We start from the raw sequence: 20565 nt of genomic DNA, 5'->3' as shown, positions 1-20565 counted from the left end.
GCAAATTGACTGCAATCATGAAAAGCTGGTTTTCAAGTGCACGTGGATGATATCTCAATGAAACATGGTGGTTTTCCTGGATCTCATGGACAGGAAATTGTGTTGCAGTTTAACCCCAGCCAGCAGCTAAGTACCACACAGCTGCTCACTCACTCCCTGTCCACCCCCAACCATGGTGGAATGGGGAGAAGAGGCAGAAAAAAAGTAAAAGCTGTGGGTTAAGACAGGAACAGTTGAATAATGGAAATAAAGTTGTTGGTAGTGATGATGATGATAATAATAATAATAAAAACAATAATGATACAAAAGGAGAATAATAAAACCCACTGGCAAATGGGTTGTCAGCCTGTCCCCAAGCAGCTATTGGTGCCTCCCAGCTAACTCTCCCTGCTTCATATACAGAGCACAACATTCTACCGTCTGCAATTTGAACAGTCTGCAGTTTGGCCAGTTCAGGTCAGCTGTCCTGGCTGCACCCTCTCCCAGCTTCTTGTGCACCTGCTCGCTGGCAGAGCAGAGGAAACTGAAAAGTCCTTCACTTAGAGTGAACACTACTCAGCAACAACTAAAACATCAGTGTGTTACTAACATTGTTCTCATCCTAAATCCAAAACACAGCACTGCACCAGCTACCGAGAAAAAATGGAACTCTATTCCAGGACAGTGTGCAGACTTTCTAGTCTGTAATCCCACAATTTCTATGTACACCTGCATTCCTTCATTATTAGCCAAATGATAGGAGATCTGTGGGATCATGTTTTGCTGATGTGTATGCCCATTACAACATTAACTTTAAAAGTTGCTGGCAAATTTCTAGTAAACTAATCACATGTAGGAATCTTGAAATATTCAGTATCTACATGTTGGCAGAATTACACATCCCAATAAAAGAGAGAGAGATTTTATTAATTCCCACAATGAAGCAAAAATTGCAGTATGAGCTTTAAGAGCCACATGGCATCAGGGAGTCTTGCCATTATGAATGGCTGACCATGGGTCAGTCTTCTATATGAGTTCATTGGACACAAGAGAGCTTCTTCTGAGCCATGTGTCATGTACATTCCTTGTTTAACAGAACAGCTTGTGCTGACAGCTAATTGCAGCAAAAGCTGGGATATTCACATAGACTTACCCTGCAAAGATGCTTTGATAGCCAAGAGCATGTGAGCACCCCAATAGTGTTTGATTCCTTTAAATTAAAGGACCCACAAGACAAAATAAGTAGAAAGCTGGGCAGTTTTGGTTCTGGTGAGTGGAAGAATACTTAAACAAAATTTATGTCTTTTCATTGTTTTTATTGACATACTTTGCAGGAATAGACTCAGTTTGCCAAAGCTGTACAGGCTGTGCTCATTTACTGTCCTTTCTCACTGTGTATGCCTAACTTTCACTCTTAAGGTGTTTTATCATTTATTTACTTTCAAGTCAATAATGACTGTGTTGAGTAATGTTAGGACTAATACTAATCCTTGTAGGACTGCCTTTGATTCCTTTTTATCTTTAATCACTAACTAATGTTGCATCTCGTTAGAATTTTATTACCTTAGAAAATCCTAAGTTTATTACATTCACCATGTGACCTTTATCACCCACACTTGTAATACACACCGTGTTGAGAAAGGAGGACTAGTAACCTGGAGTGAAGGTGGCCGGCTCTATTCCTTCTGAAGTCGGTGGCAAATCCCTTCCACAGCCAGAGCGATAATCCCACTTTGTTTCTCAGCATCTCCGGCTAGGGCTGCTGTGCCGCTCCTCCAGCTGCTTGAGCAGCTTTCTTCCTTCCTTAGTCTTATAACTTAATTTTTCCTTATGGGGAGAAGAGAGCCGATATATCAACTATAAATAGTAAAATAAATATATATATGTAATATGGCCTTAACTATATTTTCTCCCTTTTCTCAGCACAGGGCTGTGGAGCGGAGGGGAGCAGTGGTGGCAGGGGCACTCTGCCCCTCTGGTCGGTGCAGTATTTAAAGTGGCCAGACGGGTGCCCGTATTTTCTAGCGCCCACCCCTCCCGCAATGTCGGGATGGGAAAGGGAAGATCTGTCTTTAACTAAATTGGATGTCAGGGAGACTGGCGTGGGATGCCAGTGATCCCCGGCCCCGCGGGCTGGGGCTGGCGCTGGGCTGGGGTTTGGGTCGGGATTGGGGCTGCGGCTGCGATTTGTGCTGGGGCTGGTGCTGGGTTGATGGTGGGGTCTGAGTCGGGGTTGGGGCTGCGGCTGCGATTTGTGCTGGGGCTGGTGCTGGGTTGATGGTGGGGTCTGAGTCGGGGTTGGGGCTGGGACTGGGGCTGGGATTGGGGCTGGGGCTGGGCTGATGCTGGGGTCTGAGTCGGGGTTGGGCTGGCATTGGGGCTGGGGCTGTCGCAGGGCTGTCGCTGGGCTTTGGGTCGGGATTGGGGCTGGGGCTGGTGCTGCGCTGGCGCTGGGGTTTGCGTCGGGATTGGGGCTGAGATTTGGGCTGGGGCTGGGATTTGGGCTGGGGCTGGTGCAGGGCTGGTGCTGGGCGGGGGCTGGCGTTTGGGTCGGGATTAGGGCTGGGGTTTGGGCTGGGGCTGGGATTTGGGCTGGGGCTGGTGCTGGGCGGGGGCCGGCGTTTGGGTCGGGATTGGGGCTGGGATTTGGGCTGGGGCTGGTGCTGGGCGGGGGCTGGCGGTGCCGTGCCGGGGGCGGGGCCGCTCGGTCCCGGTCTCCCGCTCGCTTCCCGGGAGGAATAAGCAGTTTTTGCACGGAACGCCGCCCGACTTGCAGGTTTTGCGTACGGTGCAAGCGGAGGACGAGGGAGAGGCTGAGGCGGCGGTGCCATGGGCCAGCTCTGCTGCTTTCCCTTCTCCAGAGGGGAGGAGAAGATCAGTAAGTGCGCGGCTGTGCGCGGCGCTGGCTGCCGCTGCCGCTCCCGCGGGGAGGGAGCTGCGGGAGCATTCCTGCCGGGGTTTTCCTTCTGGAAATTAACTGATCGCTTTTTACAGAAGGGGTTGAGACAAATTCAGCAATATTTCCACTACATAGATGAAGATTTCTTTCAAATAGAGATAGGTAATCAGGTCTAATTTTGTTTATGAGCGTTCTGTCAGTCCATTTCTGCAAGCAAATATAGCCGAAGTGAGTATTTTGATTTTCCTTTTTGACAAGTGCAGTTTAGAGTGAGAGATGAGAAGGTTTTGATGTTGTAAGCATGTGTATGTTAATGGTAAAGCTCGTTAGCAGCAGATAGAAAGAATGGAGATTTTGTTGATGTCAATGTTGACAGATGACAAAGGATTTCCATCTGGGTGTTGGTTGGATGTGTAGTTTTAAGGTGACCAAGTGAGGGAAAAGTCACACTTTATGTATGGACCTGGTAGTGTCTAGTTTTGCTTTCAGTTGAGTAAATATAAGTTGAATCAGAAGGAGCATTTCTGATCTCTTGATCCTTTGGTGTACTGAGTCAAGCTAGCTAATTTGACTGGAATGTTGTTTCTTTTAAATTCTGTGCTGAAAATGATGTTTGTCCTAAATTTGGTTACACAATAAAATATTTACTCTTGACTTCTTGCTCAGTGAAATACTTTCAACCTTTCTTCTAGAAGATGCAGCCAAATTTCTGTCACATTATATCTGAAATCAGTTTTAACTTAATTCACATAATTAATTAGCTGTAGGCTAGAAAATCCAGTTTTCTAAGCTGGTTTATATTCTATTCTTGTTTCTCAGGAAGCTGTCTAGGCATAAATAAAGTGAGAGTTTATACCATCAATTAAACAATAAATGTCTACCAATAGTGCAAGAATCTAGAAAGCAGCCTCAAGAAGATGAGTTGGCAGTTATTTTAAAATGTTTTTTCTTCCCAGGTCATGGTATGAGGGTAAATGTTACAAATTTTGCACTGGGGAAATGACTAGGAACATTTTATATTTCAAAACTATTTTTTCATTTAGCCAGTACAGAATGTCTTTATATGAAGAGCAAGTAAGTGGTACATCTCACTTCTGATATATTAATTGGTGAAGACAGACAACAAATACAAATTGAGTTTTTAAAATTGTTCTGTTGACAGAAAACAAGAGAAAGAAAAAAGCATTATATTCTTCACCCTGCTTCTCTCAGTCACCTCACTTCACTGCTTTTTAACTTTTCTTCTGACATCACCTGCCATGCACCAGCTTTCTTTGTATGTGCTCTTGTGAGTGACTGGAGCATACACTAAATATAACATTTAGCACAGCATGACCTCAAACTACGTGTAATCAAAAAAATCATTCAGGAGATGTCATTATTATGTGTGTGCAAAGTCACAAAGGCTTTTGAAAGATGTCTGCTTTTGGCATGTAGGAACTGAAAGGTGTGGCACCCCTTCACCTCTTGAGAATGTGGCAAGATAAAAATGGGTAGTTATAGGATGAGGGGAATCTGAAGCAAGGAGATCTGGCTGTGGGTGAGGTAAGAAGGTGGTGTCTGAAATGAGGAGAAAAAAAGTAGATGTGGCACTGTTTTACCAGTGTTCATGGGGGAGTAACATGACTGAGCCATCTTACAAAGGGAAAGAGAGAGGAAGTATAGGATGAGCATGGTGAACGTGACTGGTTTTTCCCTTCGTTCAGCACTGACTGAAGAAAAGGGAGAGAAGGGAAATTGCTTTCCTTTCATCTGGCCTCCCTCCCTCTCTTCTGCCACATCTGTTTCTCCCTCTGTGTGCTGGGAGGAAGCACTGCTGGGCATCTAGCGTGGCCCCAGCCAGAGAGGCGGTTTGAAGCTGGCCACGACGAACAGGCAGAAGGGAGTGTGTCTCTCATCCATTTTTCCTCTTCTTATCATGGTGACCTCTAAACTAATCGTGTTTAGAAATTAACACAGGTTTTTTATTACCATTAAATTATCCTGGTTAGGAAACACGCCGGTGAAAATCACAATCATGTGGCTGTTGTACACGAGAAATAAAAAGTACATTATAAAGGTGCAAGAATGTGCAGTAAACAGCAGCTCACTGTGCTACTTGACTTTCAGTTGCAGTGAATATGAAAATGTATGAACTTCATTATGGTTTTCCTATAAGTTTTGTTTCAGCTGAGGTGCCTCAAGTGAATTCAGCCAGAGATTGAATTGCTTGCTGAAGGTTTGTTCCTTACACAGTAAGGAAATACTTTCATTTCACGTAAAGCATAGTTTCTAAAAGTGTTGTAATTATATTATCTGGTACTGTTGTATTGTACATCTTTTTGTTGAGTGAGGTGAAAGCTCAGTGCTTTCATGGTGTGCTTTTTAAAATTTGAGTTTAGATCTATTTCACATCAAGTGAGAATTGAATTTAGTTTCAACCCAATCTGCATTGTAAAAAAATTCAACTATTTTACCTTAGAAATAGATGATAGATAATAGATGCTTATGACTGAAACACACCAAAGTGCTGACAAGTGGAAGCTGAGTTGTATTAAGTTTTAACAGCCACTTGCTTACATCTTGTATCCACACACAGGTATTTCACATCCCTTTCTATTCTCTTCAAATTTAGGTATAGCCATGGAAAACATTTAGCCAAGTTTTATGGTTATGGTAGGATCATAAGAATGGTTGTCTGGACCAGATACAGGATCTGTCTCCCCAGCACATGCCTAACAGAGCCATTAGAAAAGGGCAGGTGTGTAAGAAGGTGTTTCCTCAAAATAAAATTCTAATGCTGCAGCAGTTCAAGATTTGTAGACTTTGTGAAGCAGGGTGGCATCCTTGATAATCACGAGTGTTTAATTCCAGTCTCCTCTTGAATCCACAGAAATTTTTAATATCTGTACGATCTTCTGGCAAGAGGCTTTATGGCTTAAATATGGTTTTTATAAAGAATCTCATTAGCCATGCCTACCAATACAGTTTTTTTTACTGAGTACTATCTTAGTAAACAGTTTTCTGCTGCACTTGGTAGAAATCAATTCCCAGAACGTAGCAGAGATCTAGGGTAGCAGAGATCTCTGGGTAGCAGGGATCTCGGGTATTCTGCAATGAAGGAGGGGAAAAAAGTATCCCTTCTCACCACTGATTATGGGATAGGCACAAGTAAAGCTTGAGTAGAAACTGTTAAAACTTAGACATGCGGGACCTTCACAACCTGTTCTTTCTGTTGTCTTAGTGAATGGTCATGTACATCCAGTCTAAGGGTGAGAAAGCTTTCTACAAGGGTATAGAAGGCAATTCATCATGTTCAGTTCCAGTGAAGTTGGCTGGAGTTTAAAAATTTGGCTCACTGTGTTCAAGGAGGAGCCTTTCAATGAGTATATATTTCAAATAAAGACTAGTGTTTAGTCTAACAATTAATTCTTTATATTCCTGAGATCATGAAGGAATTGCCTGCATGATAACCCTGTACTTGCATTGATTTGCTTATGTTGATGCTCAATAAGTGCTTTTTCATTTTGGAAGTGATCTCAAATGATTTTTAACTGCTTTTTGAAATCATCTAATTGTAAGTTCATTTTGGGTGTAAAGTTGTTTGTTTTAACTTCACAGCATGACACTTTTTAATCTGACATAAAAGAAAGCGCTTTACAAAAGAAGCATGGTTACACCTCATTGTAGCTGTATATGTGGTAGTTCATTTGCTACTTGATAGGAAACCAAGGAGCAGAGACTTTGGTGTACTGGCCAGAAATTGTTTAGAAAGGTTGTTAAATATTGAATGAATACAAAATTCCCATATTATACAATTAGTGATGTGAAATAAGGCTGGTCATATGATCAAAATAGAATTGGAAACTTATTTGCATTCTAAAAAATGTGATTCCCAACTTAAAAGGGCAGAAGATAGCAGGGTGAGCACTTCTGCATGTTTTAATTTAATGAGATGAAATAATTTGTCGTTTGATAGTTACTATAAACAGAACGAGAGCAGCCGTGCTGAGAAGGACTTGGGATGCTGGTGGAGGAGAGGCTAGACATGACCCAGTAGTATGCACTGGCAGCCCAGAAATCCAGTTGTATCCTGGGCTGCATCCAAAGCAGTGTGGCCAGCAGGGTGAGGGAGGGGATTCTGTCCCTCTGCTCCTCCCTGGTGGGACCCCACCTGCAGTGCTGCATCCAGCTCTGGGGGCCCAGCACAGGAAGGACATGGACCTGCTGGAGTGAGTCCAGAGGAGGGACACCAAGATGGCTGGAGGGATGGAACACCTGTCCTACGAGGAAAGGCTGAGACAACTGGGTTTGTTCAGCCCAAGAAGAGGTGTCTAGTGTGTGCTTATTGCAACCTTCCAGAACCTGAAGGGGTCTGCAAGAAAGGTGGAGAGAAACCTTTTATAAGGGCATGTAGAACTAGAGGGAATTGCTTCAACTGAAAGAGTGTAGGTTTAGATCAGATATTAATAAGAAATTAATAAGAAATTCCTTATTGTGACAGGGATGAGGCATCGGCACATGTTGCCCAGAGTAACTGTGGATGCTCCTTCCCTGGAAAATGTTCAAGGCCAGTTTGGGTGGGGCTTTGAACAACCTGGTCTAATGAAAGGTGTCCCTGCCCATGGCAGGAACTAGATGAACTTTAAGGCCCTCTCCACCCCAAACCGTTCTACGATTTTATTATTAGATGTTAATACAGTGCATATTGAATATAGAATGAGGAAATAGTTGTGGAAATGAGTAAATAAACACAGGATCTGGGGCTGTGTAGCCTGTGCAGAGGAACCGAGCAAGCTGGCAAATTCCAACGTACAGCTGGGCCAGCAACATGCAGTCCAGATCTTTTAGGCCTGACCAAAAATTACCCAGCTGTATCAAATAAGGGATTGGTTTTTGAGGGTAAAGCAAAGTTCAGTGAGCAGAATGCAACTACTTTATCTAAGTCTTAAATTGATTTTGAAAATACTGAAAGTTACATTTGCAAATCAATGACTTGGTCAGATTTGCAGTTTGGTGTAAGTTATCATGATTTATTTTCCGTTTACGTAGCTGTAGTACAAAAGTTGCATTGTCTGGCTTTCTGTCATGAGAGACAGGACAGGTTTGCCTACCACAAATAGTAAGTCAATCCCTGTTGTTAAACAGGCCTTGAACGTTTGCCAGGTTGTCCAATACTGATTGCTCTCTGTCCTGCAGGTTGTGTCCTTCTCACTTCTGTTTTGTGAGGTTTTAACTCTTACTTGCTCAAAGTGATACCTGCTGTGGTACTATAAAGACACTATTCTTTTCCCTTCTTCCTGAAATGTGAAAACACACTCATCAGCTGAGGTTGGTGAGTCCTATTTATACTCATTCTCCAATGCTTATATTCTGTCCTGCCAATCTCCCTGCGTGATGTTATTTCTTCACTCCTACACATACATTCACACAAGATACACACAAAGAGGTGCATGAATTGGATGAAAAAAATAAAAAATTTGAAGGAAAGGTGCATTCCTTGAAATGACATTTTGAATAACAACTAGGTGTTGTTTGTCTTTTTCCCTCATAGAACTTCACAGTGCCTGTGATTACATTGCTAAGATTGTTTCCATTCTCTATGGGGAGAAAAGAGGAAATTTAGCAGTTTAAACCAAAAACTGAGTATTCAATACTTACAATGTCAAAGTTGAAAGTTACACAAGTCTTCATCCTCCTGCAGCCAACATTAGGTTTGATGACCAAGGCAATATGCCCAACCAGGGCCTGAAGACAGCCAAGACTGTCATTAATGTCAGTAGAATCATGAGTATCTTACATGTATGTCCATTCTTGGGTCTGACAGCTGCTGTCAAAAATAATCCCTCAGTAATGCAGCTAGATTGCTAAGAGAACACTTAGTATCGTCACACTAGTGAAAGAAAATCTAGGAGGGAAAATAAGGTGTTAAGTTCACTTTCACTGCAAGGTATCAAGAAGGTGAATGATAGACAGGCTTTTAAATCAGAGGAATGACATTTAAGAAAGCCATCAGAAGTGGATGCCTTTTTGTGGCCTCAAGAATGTAGTCACCTTGAAGTAAAGAAGATAAAAATACTGGTGACTATGAAAATGGGAAGTTTAAAAAATTGTGTTGGATATTTCCATATGTCTTTGGCAATCCTCCTTGAAATTAAAATGTCTCAACATATTTGCTGTTGTTGGTTGGGTTTTTAATTAATAACTGTATTTAGAAAATAGTCCCACATGATATGAACACATATTGCTGAAGTTTCTTCTGTGTCTGATCTATAGTAATTTTAGGTGGCATTTGACTTTAATTGAAAAGTGGAATTTAATTTTTTCTCCCTTTGTGTTTGATACAAGCATATGCAAATCCAAATTTAAATCCTACCAGCATATAAGGTCTGTGTATAAAAATTAAATTATTGAATTTAATTTTTATACCAGTTTTTATTTGGGTATAAGGAATTTTGAAACATAGAATTGTATTTTTTTTTAAATAGGCTATGTTTTACTATTTCAAAAGTATGCAGCAGATTGTCTTGCTCTATAATCTACCACGCTGCAAAAGTTGGGCTCCCTTCCACCTTCCTGACAGGAAGTTTTATGTAAAATAAATTGCGACTAGAAATTCTGGAGATGGATCAAGTCAAATGTGATTGCTTTGTGATTAGGTTATGTTATTGATGGCGGGAAAAAGCAGGAGTGTTTATTATATAATTTATTTAGGGATATGACAGAACTGCTTCTTTTCCTGAAAGGAAACATGAGCAAAGTCAGGGAGTTCAGTGGTTCATAATCAAAAAATGCCAAGGTTAATTTTTAGCTGTTCTAAAATACTGAACATTGTAAATTCTGCTAAAAGTCTAATCTTCATGTAATATACACTTATATATGAAATAAGGATGTATCTGGGGCTGAAGGCCTTATTTGGAGTATCATTGGCCACAGTGATCCTTAACTACGCTATGCTGAGACACTTCAGGAAAAGTCTTAACTAATCCTGTTTATATTAAAGGACTTGAAGAATAACTCAGGAGAAGATAGGAAGAGATTTCATTTCATTTCAGCTGTAGCAAGCAGCAGACCAGGATTAGCTAGATGGGACAGGTACTAACACTTCTCTTGATCCCAGTAAGAGAGAATGAGAAAGGAAAAAAAGTACTAGAATTCAGAAGACCCTGATGAGAGACTTCAAAATGGAGCTGAGGTTGCTAAAATTGGCTCCATGTTGATGTAGTTGGAACTTAATGAACATAATGATGACTTTTCATAAAAAGTGTGTCAGCAGAGAGCCAGTCTCCAGTGAATTATGGCTGTGTAGCAAGATGAGAACTTCCCAGGTAACTGTGCAGCCATTCTTTTTATAATACACTGTTTCCGGTCTTCCACTGATTTCAGTGGAAGAAAATGTCTGGCTAAGATCTTTCAGCTTCCATTTAGGATATTTTTGTGGGCACTTTGGACCTGTGTGTTGTATCTAGACTGTCCATTAGCTTAAGCGTTCAAGGGCTATTTTACCTTCAGCTTAATTGCCAAACCATCACTCTGCATAGGTGGAAAAATAAGTACCTTTTTGGCTATCAGGTGGCACATCATATTGTGCAGAAGTATTTACATAGATTCCTCCTATGTTATTGAAATAGTATTTATTTTCTACATCGAGGCCAATGTAGGCTCTGTCTTCCATTCATATGCTACTATTACTTTACAGTCAGTACCTCTGGAACTGTATTAGGTCCCAAACATGTTGGGAGAGAGAGTATCTTTTATATCAGTTTCATGACTGACAGATGAGGATATACATAATGTAACTAGTTTTTGCTTTCACCCTCACTGTAATCTCAGTCCTGGATGGAGGAGTTGTGTGATCTCTGGATAAGACTACCAAGGTGAAAACAATAATGGTTTTATGACCATAAAACCCTATCCTCTTCTAGATTAAAAAGTGCTCATAGAAGAAGTTGCAGGTCCCACAGAATCACTGCTGCCACCATCCCTGCTTGTGTGCACTGTGCACTGGTCTTCTGTGCTGTGTAGACTGATCCATAGCAGAGCAGGTTTTATGTGAGCCCTCCTTTAATAAAGACAAAAATGAGGTTAAATGCTTCTCCATGATTAGCTGACTAACCTGGGTAATTTTGTTGTAAGTCAATTAAGGAATTCTCAAAAACCCTGGAGCAGCTGATGGTAAGGGTCACATAGCCACAGTAGCTATTTCCATTGTGTGACTGGATCCAGTGAAGAGTAATGCACAAGAGAAATACACAGCTCAGTTTTGCAAAGTGCTGAGCAGCTTTGATACCTTGTGCACATATGGAGATGCTTCCTACTGCCAGTAGACCATGCTGGAGTGGCAAGGAGCTTAAGCTTCTGATTGATGTGGAAAGGACTAGCAGAGTGGGAAGAGAAGACATTGACCAGAAAAGCTGATTATGATGTCTTTCTCAACAGAGTATACTGCTGCCTTGGTGTAATGAAAGGGTTTTTATTATGTTTAAAGTAATAAGCTCTGCCTCTGTGCAGGTTGATCCATTGGTACATGTGGATCAAACATTAAACCATGTAGATGTTAGATGGGTGAGCCTTTCTGCTAAGTGTAGCAGTCTCAGGGCAGTGAAATGGTGTCTCTGTCCCTATCCTGGTCTCAGATGGAGAAAACAAGGAAGACTTGCCTGATTGTAGCTAAGTGCTTTTCAGAAACTGCAGCAAAAACAGCTGGAAGGGCAAAGCTCTGAGAGGTATATGGACTCTGTATTGCCCTTCTGCCACCCCTCCCAGTTGTATTGCCTCATATGGCTGCTGCTCCACGGGATAAAGTCCTGTACTTCTTATTGGTTGGCCAACTTCCAAGGTCCTGTAGCATTTATCATGCTTATATTTCCACAGGAAGGTTATCTTCATATTTGTGTGCTTTCCCATCCTCTTCTGATCTGAAAAGCTTTAATTCAAAAATGAGTTTATTGAGAAAGAAATGATTGTTAGTTAATGCCAGTCTGGAAATGTTAAGAGACGTGAAAGAAAATTTTACAACTTATGCAAGTTTTTCTGTTTTGAACGGCACTGTATGAGCCATATGTGGATTTTTTAGGCAATCACTGTTTAGTCCTGTTAGTATTGCAGTGGATAACTCTTTTATGGGACTTCTCATTGAGTGAAGATGAGAGGCAACATTAAAACTCTTTTGTTTACAGCTGAAGGCTTCTTTGCAGATATGGGAAGCAAGCCTGTGATCCCAGTGAGTCCATGCAAAGGTCACCACTGCTGGAACTAGTCAGCATGCTTGTCAGGCTGACAGAGGCTGCTGATTGAGAGGGTTGTGGTTGTGAAGAATGCATTACTAGTTATACTGTGGTTATGCAGTATTCAGAGTGGAAATAAAACACAGTAAGAGGTGATGATGAGTACCATGCAGTGTTGCTGCCGTTGTGTGCATGGTAAAATGTTTATTTTACTGCACATTAATGCAATTAATTATTTCTGTGATTTGTTTTCTTGATTTTGCTCTCTATTTTAAAATTTACGGTCAATTAGCATTTTAGTACACTTGGCTACAAGATCAGGCAGTCTATGTAGAGAAGTAATGCACTGGAAAGTTGCATATGTGGAGAAGTTTCTAACCACGACATTAGCCAGACATTTCGTTCATTGCTTCTGGATAGCATTTCATTCAAAAAAGCACATGAATAAAACCAGCAGATTCCAAAGGTGTTTTCTTAAACTCCTTACTGAGCACATTTATGCTGCATCAGTTAAATTGATTGACAAAAGTTTGAGGATACAGGAGGCTTCAGTAGATGCAGAATTGAGTCCCGTATTTCTTAGGTTATACAGATATCAGTTAAAATTCCATCCACCACAGGTAATTTCCTGGCCCTGTAAGGAGGAAAAAAAAGGCCCAAAAATATATCCAAATGCTCCATTGGCAGCTGGAAAAAGAAGCTTTATGATGATCTGGAATATGTGCAAATTCTGCTGCAATCACAGTGAAATAGCCCTGAGCATTACTGTGGGCCACCAGCTGCAGTGGCAGATTACAGCTGAAAGTTGCATTTAAAATTCCAAACTGTGCTGCTTCTTGGTTCAAAAAACCAAACAGACCAAAGAACAGTGAATGCAATTTCTCACGGGGCTTAATCTTTCATATGTAATTAGGTTTTTTTGTAAATCTCCAGCATAAAGTTAGACAAAAAACTTGAATAGAAATTAGTAACTCTTTTAAAATATACTGTAATGATTAATTGCTTTTCATCTTGTATAAATGGGTAATAACTGACAGTTAACTATTGTCTATCAATTTGCAGTATCACATAAATAATAATACATGTTGCTTTTGCCCAGAAAATTTATTTCTGTGTAATAAAAATAATTATGCAGGTAATTTTTCCGGTAGTGGTAAAATCCCAGAAAAATTTCCAATGTCCAGTAACTGAATTGTTAATTTAAATAATTTTTATATTAATTAAAAATATTAATTTCAATAATGATATACCATTTAATACTGCAGTGCTTGAAAGCTGTCTAAAAGGATGCTTCAGCTGGAATATTCAATTAGAAACTAACAGTGTTTAAGGATTTTTGCTAAACATGCAAGTAAAACCATGAAAGTGAAACAGATTAACTGGGGCATGAATCAAGCAGTACTGAAAATGTCAAGTGAAACCCTTAGCAGCAGTAAGCAGGAATAGTGCTGATTTATACCAACCAAGGACCTGGCCTGCCAAGTGTCATGACTGTGACAGTCCACTGGCAGCCCCTGGAGTCCAGAGCTGCAGTGAGATGGATGAGAATATCAGCCAGCCCATTTAAAAGCAGACCTTCTATAAATAATATCAGAAAGATTGGTTCAGATGGCAGGCCAACAAATTGCCAGCTCCATCCGAATCCTCTTTCTAAGTACATACAGAGCAAGGGAAGAAGCCTGGGTAAAATGCTGTTTGTGCAGTTCTGGGCATCAAAAATCAGACTGATAGTCTGCTCCCTTGGCTCTTGCAGGAGACTTCCAACACAATTTCTTCAAGAGAGAGTGAGCCTGGAAAGAAAATAAGATCACTTTTAAGTCTGCATTTACACTAGTTTTTCCAAGCAGTGTGTCTCCTGCCATTCTATATTTTGGGGGTTTAAAAGGGAAAATAAAGGCCAAAAGAAAAAGTAAATGCACATAAATATGTCATGAGTGAATTGAAGAGCGTAATTTCCCTGATGGTCCTTGTATGCAGATGTTCCACTTAAGAAGAGAAAATGTAACAGATTTCTCATACTTCTGTAAGTATGCAGGTTAAATATTATTACTCATTAGTGGAAAATATGTTTGTTATCCACCCCATATACACCTAGATATGAGATGTTCTGTTTTTTAAGCTGTTAAAATGATTTAAAGATTATTTTAATAACACCATTGCCACAGCGAAAGGCAGACTGTGTTCTCAGAGGAGCTCTGTTTGCTTTACTCTAGATATATTTGAATAAGGCAAAGGCTACAGCATTATGTTTTTATTGATTTTCAGAGGGTAAATTACAGGTCATTGCTATCAGATAATATTAGAAGCTGCCTGTATTCCCTGTGAACAATATCCAAATACCTCATTTTGTATTACGGAAGTCCTCTCAGGACTATTTCTCTCATTCATTATTGCATGCTCCTGTCTGAGTTTACTGAGATTTGTGTGTACTCTGGCACAGTGCCTCTCTCTATTCACTATACAAATTGTGCTACTCTTTACACACCAAACAGTAGAAGGAGCAGCATGGTTTTCTGAAGTGCTGTAAGGCCTGACCTGAAAAGTAAAAAGCATTAGAGGGTCTAAATGTTTAGAGCCGTAAATTTTGCCTTTCCATTTCCGTACTTCTGCAGGTTAAATCAGAACTACAGCAGTCAGATTTCATTGTAGTAAAAGAAGAAATGGAAATTCTGTTGTTCCCACAGCTTTACTGGAGTCAGGAGCCAAATCCTGTCCTCTGGCACACATGTTACTCTAGCTACTACTGCATTACTCTCTGAAACAGTTCTTAGTTCATACTTCTGTTTTCATTTGTGCTGGGCTGCCTTGGAGTTACGATTAAAACCTCTGCCAGGAGAAATCCACAGAAGTAACTGTTCCACGAATGCAGAATTTGGCTCAATGTATTTCTCAGCTTTGCTACCTACAGACACAGCCCAGCTCTGTGACTGCTCTGGGTGCCTTGGACTCCAGTGCACTGCATGCTGGCGTGTCTGGGACTGCACCTGGACACTGGGACTGCCTTGCCTGGGCCATCACCCTGGTATAGTTCTGGGCCATCACCCTGGCATAGTTCTGGGCCTGGCAAACATGCTGCAGAAACTCCTGGGCACTGGTTAGCAGTTAGTACTAACCCAAGTCCTTTCTCAACAGGCAGTTTGGATCCAGCCACAGTATTTCAGAGGCCCACAAAGCTGGATGGAATGGACCTGAGTTGCTCTGTGCTAGCTGGCCTTAGAGCCAGCAAGTACTGGCATTGTAGAGCTCACCTGTGTAAATAGGCAGGTGCCTCTGCACGAAACACCAGGTTTTAGAGATGCTTTCCGTGGTACTGAGAACAGGTGTTTGTCTAATGTCAACACAAGAAACCAAGCTGAATTTTTCTTCTCTGCTTGAAAGTGATCCATGAGCAAATCTGTATTACATCTAAATAGAAAGTGCAACATCCTAAATATGAAATACCATACTCTGTTAGTATATGTGAACAGCTACCCCTTCAATTTAGAAACTCATTGGCTTCGACTTGTTGTCTTAGTATATGACAAGTCCTATAATCCGTGTGAGCTTAGAGTGGAGCAACTCACAATGTATAAATTGTAGCATATGGGTAAAACATCTATTACAGAAATAGAATAGCCACACTGGAGAGTGGGAAAGTGTTTGTTACACAACCAAAATGTGGTAGTTGTCTACTTCTTCCGAAGCTGATATTGTAAATGTATTTTTTTCACTTTGTACTGTCTGATTTGTGATGCTTAATGCTAGGTAATGGAGTGCTTTGTTTGCTAAGGAGAGTGATATTCCTGGAAGCATACAGGCATGTTCTAACCTTGATTCCAGAAACCATTAAAAATGATTTTTTTTTTTTAAATTACAAAATTGGTCTGCACAACTTCCATTAAAGATGCCATCTAATTAAGAAAGAAAAAGATTTTTTTTTTCATTAAAGGTCTCTAGAAACTAGAATATGGACTAGTAATCAGACTCTAAATTTTGACATTTCTATACTGACCTGGAATGATCAGGAAGCTATATTCAGTCCTCTTTCAAAAAGGGGTGAAAACAGATTTCACCTGTGAAAAAGGTTCACTTCTGAGAAGGAAGAACAATGCTCCAAATCTTATCTCTTTTTTTTCCCTCCAGCAGGGTCATGTGCCACCAGACCTATAACCTTATAGCAGAAATGGCATGCATTCATGCTAGCTAAATCTGCCCTGGGAAGATGAGTGTAACTTTTGTCCTAGAAGATTAAGAAGCTCATGGAGCAGAGGAAATAGATGTTTGGAGGAAGTAGTGTATTTCCAAAAGAATAAAAAGCTTGAAATGTGAAGTAGGAGCTCAGGCTGTGCTTCAGAGTATGCCTGGGGAGCTGTGGAGCTACATCCTGGGGAGCTCTGAGAGCAGGAGCTAGCTAGTTTTGGCGGGGGGGGAAGCTACAAATCCAGAAGGCAGGAGGAGGAACTGGTTAACATGATTAAGCAACTGTTAGGATAGCTTGGGATTACTTCTATTGCATCATGTGAAATAAGAACAAGAGAGAACATTTTGTATATATTTCAGGGAAAGCTTCCTGTCAGTGACAGATGCTGGGCTGCAGAGAGTCTACATTTTGCAATGTTGTGACCAAGATTTTGAGATTAAGGCAGATAAACAAAGAAGGCAAGACAAACAACAGGTCCTTGGTCGAGTGAGGGGTTGTCCTTTAGATGACATTGGTCAGTTATTATTTGTGAAATTATAGGCAAAGTGGAAAAGATTATTTGAAAAGTATCATAGTAAGGCATACTGATGCCTTGTTCAGTAGCTAATTATTGATGATTTAATAATGTTTTATGCCAAATCATTTTCCATTCCTAAAATTTGAGTGGTCCTGTTTCCATAAGCTTAGAGTGGGAATTTAGAGGAATTTGGGGTGTATGGTTGTATATGCTGTATAAGTTAGCATGGTGTCCCTGCCCATGGCTGAAGGGTTGGAACTAGATGATCTTTAAGATCTCTTCCAACCCTAACCATTTTATAATTCTGTGGAGCATGAGGTTGGAAATTGTCTTAATAGGCAAATGGACTGGGTGCAGGCTGTCCTTGAGCCTTAAGTAGCTAGAAATCCACTGTACCAATGACCAATTTGGCACTGCCAAACTTGTACAATAGTCAGTACTTTTAGACTTGTAATTCTGATTTGGCATACAGCCAGACTTTTGTCAGGCTCATGACCCTGACTGAATTGTTGTCCTTAAATTGGTGTAGGGAAAATTCACTTCTTATTAGGTATTTCCTTTGGATCCCAATCCCCAAATCTCAAAATCCACCATTAACTTTATCTTTTCTGCTGATGGCTTAATCCCTTTGAATGTCTGCCAATCTCAGGTGAATTTGATCTGGGCACTTGCTAAGTTTCCTGTGAGTTAAAATCTTCAGGCACGGATAATTCATTTCACTCACTTGAGAGATTGTTTTCTTTTGCTAAGAGGCGAATTGTCTTACCCCATGGTCTACTATTGTGTTCTTCAGTTTCAAATCCTAGCAATAATTTTTAAATGAAATTTTATTCAGTCTTTCATTTTACTACAAAGCACAAGAATTGAACACAACCACATTAAGACTCAGCCATATTTTCTGTATTACTGTGGCTGAGTGCAATCAGCAAATGTACTTTTTTTCTATCTTAAAAATCCATCACTATATAGTATAGCCTAATGCAGTCAAAAAGGTTTTACTTTCTTTCTCTCATATACTCTTTTGCATTTCACATACACCTCATTAATACAATGTGAGAGGTTTTTCCAGCACAAAATGTTGAGGTTACTCTTGCAGTTCTATGAACTGTAACCTGTGATGAAGTGAGTTCTAGGGATTGAACCCCCTTCTAAAGTCGGGGTTTACCTTTCTCTGTTAAAATGAAATTTGCTGTAGTGTTTTTGTGTTTTGAAGCACAGTTGATCCTCTGAGTTAATGACATAAATGTTAATTTATGTTGACCCTCACCTGTGTGCCCTATTCATACATTGCCTGTGTGTTCTCTGCTACAATTAATCTGAAACATTTGGAAGAGGGGACATGTGTAATACAGCCCAGATCATGGAGTCACTGCCTATAATGCTTGCTTCAGCACAAGTGAATAATAATAATTCTGTTTCAAAAGAAGTGCATCATTTTACTTTAAAAGATCTGTTTCATTCCCTTTGCTTTTTTTTAACCATAATCTTTAAAGAAGTAATAAAATAAGAAAATAGTACAGGATTAGACTTTAAATACAAACATGATATGTGGTAAGGTCTGTCCAAATTCAACTTTCTCCATCAGCAGCAGAATGTGTGGATACCTGTGGTGCTGCACCCAGGCTGTGAGGACAGGCCAGTTCTCAAAAGCTCTAGGTTGCTGCTTCTGATGCCCACACAGTAACCCTCAGTGTATAGCTACACCTGCATTCTTGGAGTTCAAACCTCACTGCATTGTGCTGAACAGCTGTGACATAATCTGCTCTTGAGAAGAGCCATTGCCCATTTCTTTCCTCATCCTTAACAAACTTTACTTGGCCCTTCTAGCCCGATATAGAAATGGGAGAACTTTTCTGTATGGAAAGCATAAAGGCAAAGCAAACTGAAGTACTGGCTTTTGACCACACAGTTGGTTCTGAATAACGTGAAAAGAAATGCAAAAACTGGTTATGGCGTGAATATCCACCCTTTATTCTTTTACTCTGGAATTGAGGAATACTCAATTACTGCTTTAAAATAAGAAGATGAAGAAAATAGATGAAACTCCAAATTACAACTGCTTAGCCTGATAGAAATAAAGGCCCAAAAGACCAGCTGGCAAAAATAAGCACTTTTCTACTGATGTTATGGGACAGATTTAGAATTATTGGTATGTTAAAAAGGAAGGTGTGGAACTCTATATACTGTGTAGATAGAGAGAAAATTTGCGAATGGAAAAAGGAGTGTAAAGAGATGAGAACCATCAATTTTAAGGCATGGTAATGAGCAATCCATTATGGTACAGAGTAAATTGGTAAAAATTGTGATGATTAGTTCAGTTTTTGGCATAGCAGACATATTTTTCTGATTGACTGATTTCACTGAAATATTGCTAGAACAGTCTCTGACTCACTGAGTTTGAGGAAATAGAAATATGGGGGAAGAAAGGGAGGGGGAGTTATTTTGCTAGAATGCGGTGTTAGAGCTGTAGGGATTTACTCTCATTAAAGAAGTGTTGATATTAGGTAGGGAAGTGGGTTTTTAAAGGAGTTTTATGTTGTTTCACAAAGAAAATGCTTTTATAACTGTTCGATATTTAGCATAGGAAGGATATGGAAGTAAGGCCCAGTGGTTTAAAACCAGTAATTAGGACTCAATTGTTCTTAATTTTTAATGGTGAAGCAGACTCAAGAATAATGTTAATTTTGATTATTAGGTGCTTGTTCAGCAAATGAGTTTATTTGCTCTATTCATAAAGAACATAGGATGGGAAAAAATTAGTACTCTCCTCTCATATTATTTCAATTTTTTCTTATCCTAGATTATAAAATCTGGTTTTTTCATGTGAAAGATTGATTGCATTAAATTTAGTTTTATGGCATGGTAATGTTTCAGTATTTTTTTCACCCACAGATTTTGTTCTGCCATGCTCTAGCAATGATTTTTAAATTTCTGTGAATTAGATTAAGTGAGCTGTAGTCATACCTTCAGCATTCTTAACTCTTTATCTGTAGCTATTCTGATTTCATGTCTGAGGTCACCAAAACTCCCACGGCACAGAGCACTTTATTATGACCAAGCATATGCCTGAATTTGTTGCTTGTCTTCAGAATATTTTTCTTTGGAAATCAAGAGGGGCTTTTTGCAAGGTTATGTGGTGATAGGACAATGGCTTTAAACTGAAAGAGGGTGGTGAGTCCAGAGAAGTTGTGGATGCCCAATCCCTGGAAGTGTTCAGTGCCACGTTGGATGGGGCTCTGAGCAACCTGGTCTAGTGAAAGGTGTCCCTGCCCATCGCATCAGGGGAAGGACTAGATGAGTTGTAAGGTCCTTTCCAAACCAAATCATTCTGTAATTCAGTGTTCTTGCAAGTGGGTATTATTTGCACTTTTAGAGAGCTATAAAAGTTAAAGAAAAGCTTATCCTGAAGAAGATCCCAAACAGTGGTTTTACATGTTCAAGGCCAGAACATTTAAAGAGAGGTCTAAACTTCTATGTACTGTCCAGTATCAAAAATAAGCTTCATGTTTACAGTGTTCTTTGTGTGGTAGAGCAGTGAGCATTTATACAGCTCCATCTCACAATATCAGATTAAACACTGATAACAAACTCCGGCTCTTAAGAAACCAGCATTTAAAGTGGAAGTTAGGTGGCAAACAAAAGGGAGGGAAGAAGGAACAAAATTAAATACATTATTTAAGGAAAAATCTATGATTGATAAAGGGGATTCAGATAGGAAAGGCCATGATAAGTACTTAATGTTAGGGGATGTTTTAAATGCAATTCAAATTGATTTAAGGGTGTC

The 20565-nt window shown here is 40.1% G+C and overlaps 1 protein-coding gene across 4 annotated transcripts in view; it reads left to right on the top strand.

Moving 5' to 3' along the window:
• The window catches only part of AKAP7 (A-kinase anchoring protein 7), a 79213-nt gene that overhangs the window by 49696 nt on the left and 8952 nt on the right, over window positions 1-20565 (top strand). The window contains exon 8 of one of the 4 annotated variants that reach the window (XM_088161788.1): window positions 1903-2192. The exons of the other annotated variants lie outside the window; for them this stretch is intronic. Within the exon in view, the coding sequence (XP_088017914.1) occupies window positions 1903-2096 (194 nt within the window). The 3' untranslated portion in view covers window positions 2097-2192. Of the gene's footprint in view, window positions 1-1902; window positions 2193-20565 lie in introns of those variants that run through there. 4 annotated transcript variants of the gene reach the window in all.

Source organism: Sturnus vulgaris, chromosome 3, assembly GCF_052056855.1.
Source record: "Sturnus vulgaris isolate bStuVul1 chromosome 3, bStuVul1.hap1, whole genome shotgun sequence".
NCBI classification, from domain to species: Eukaryota; Metazoa; Chordata; class Aves; order Passeriformes; family Sturnidae; genus Sturnus; species Sturnus vulgaris.
The sequence above is the reverse complement of the archived record's forward strand: the minus strand, read 5'-3'. Positions and strand labels throughout refer to the sequence as shown.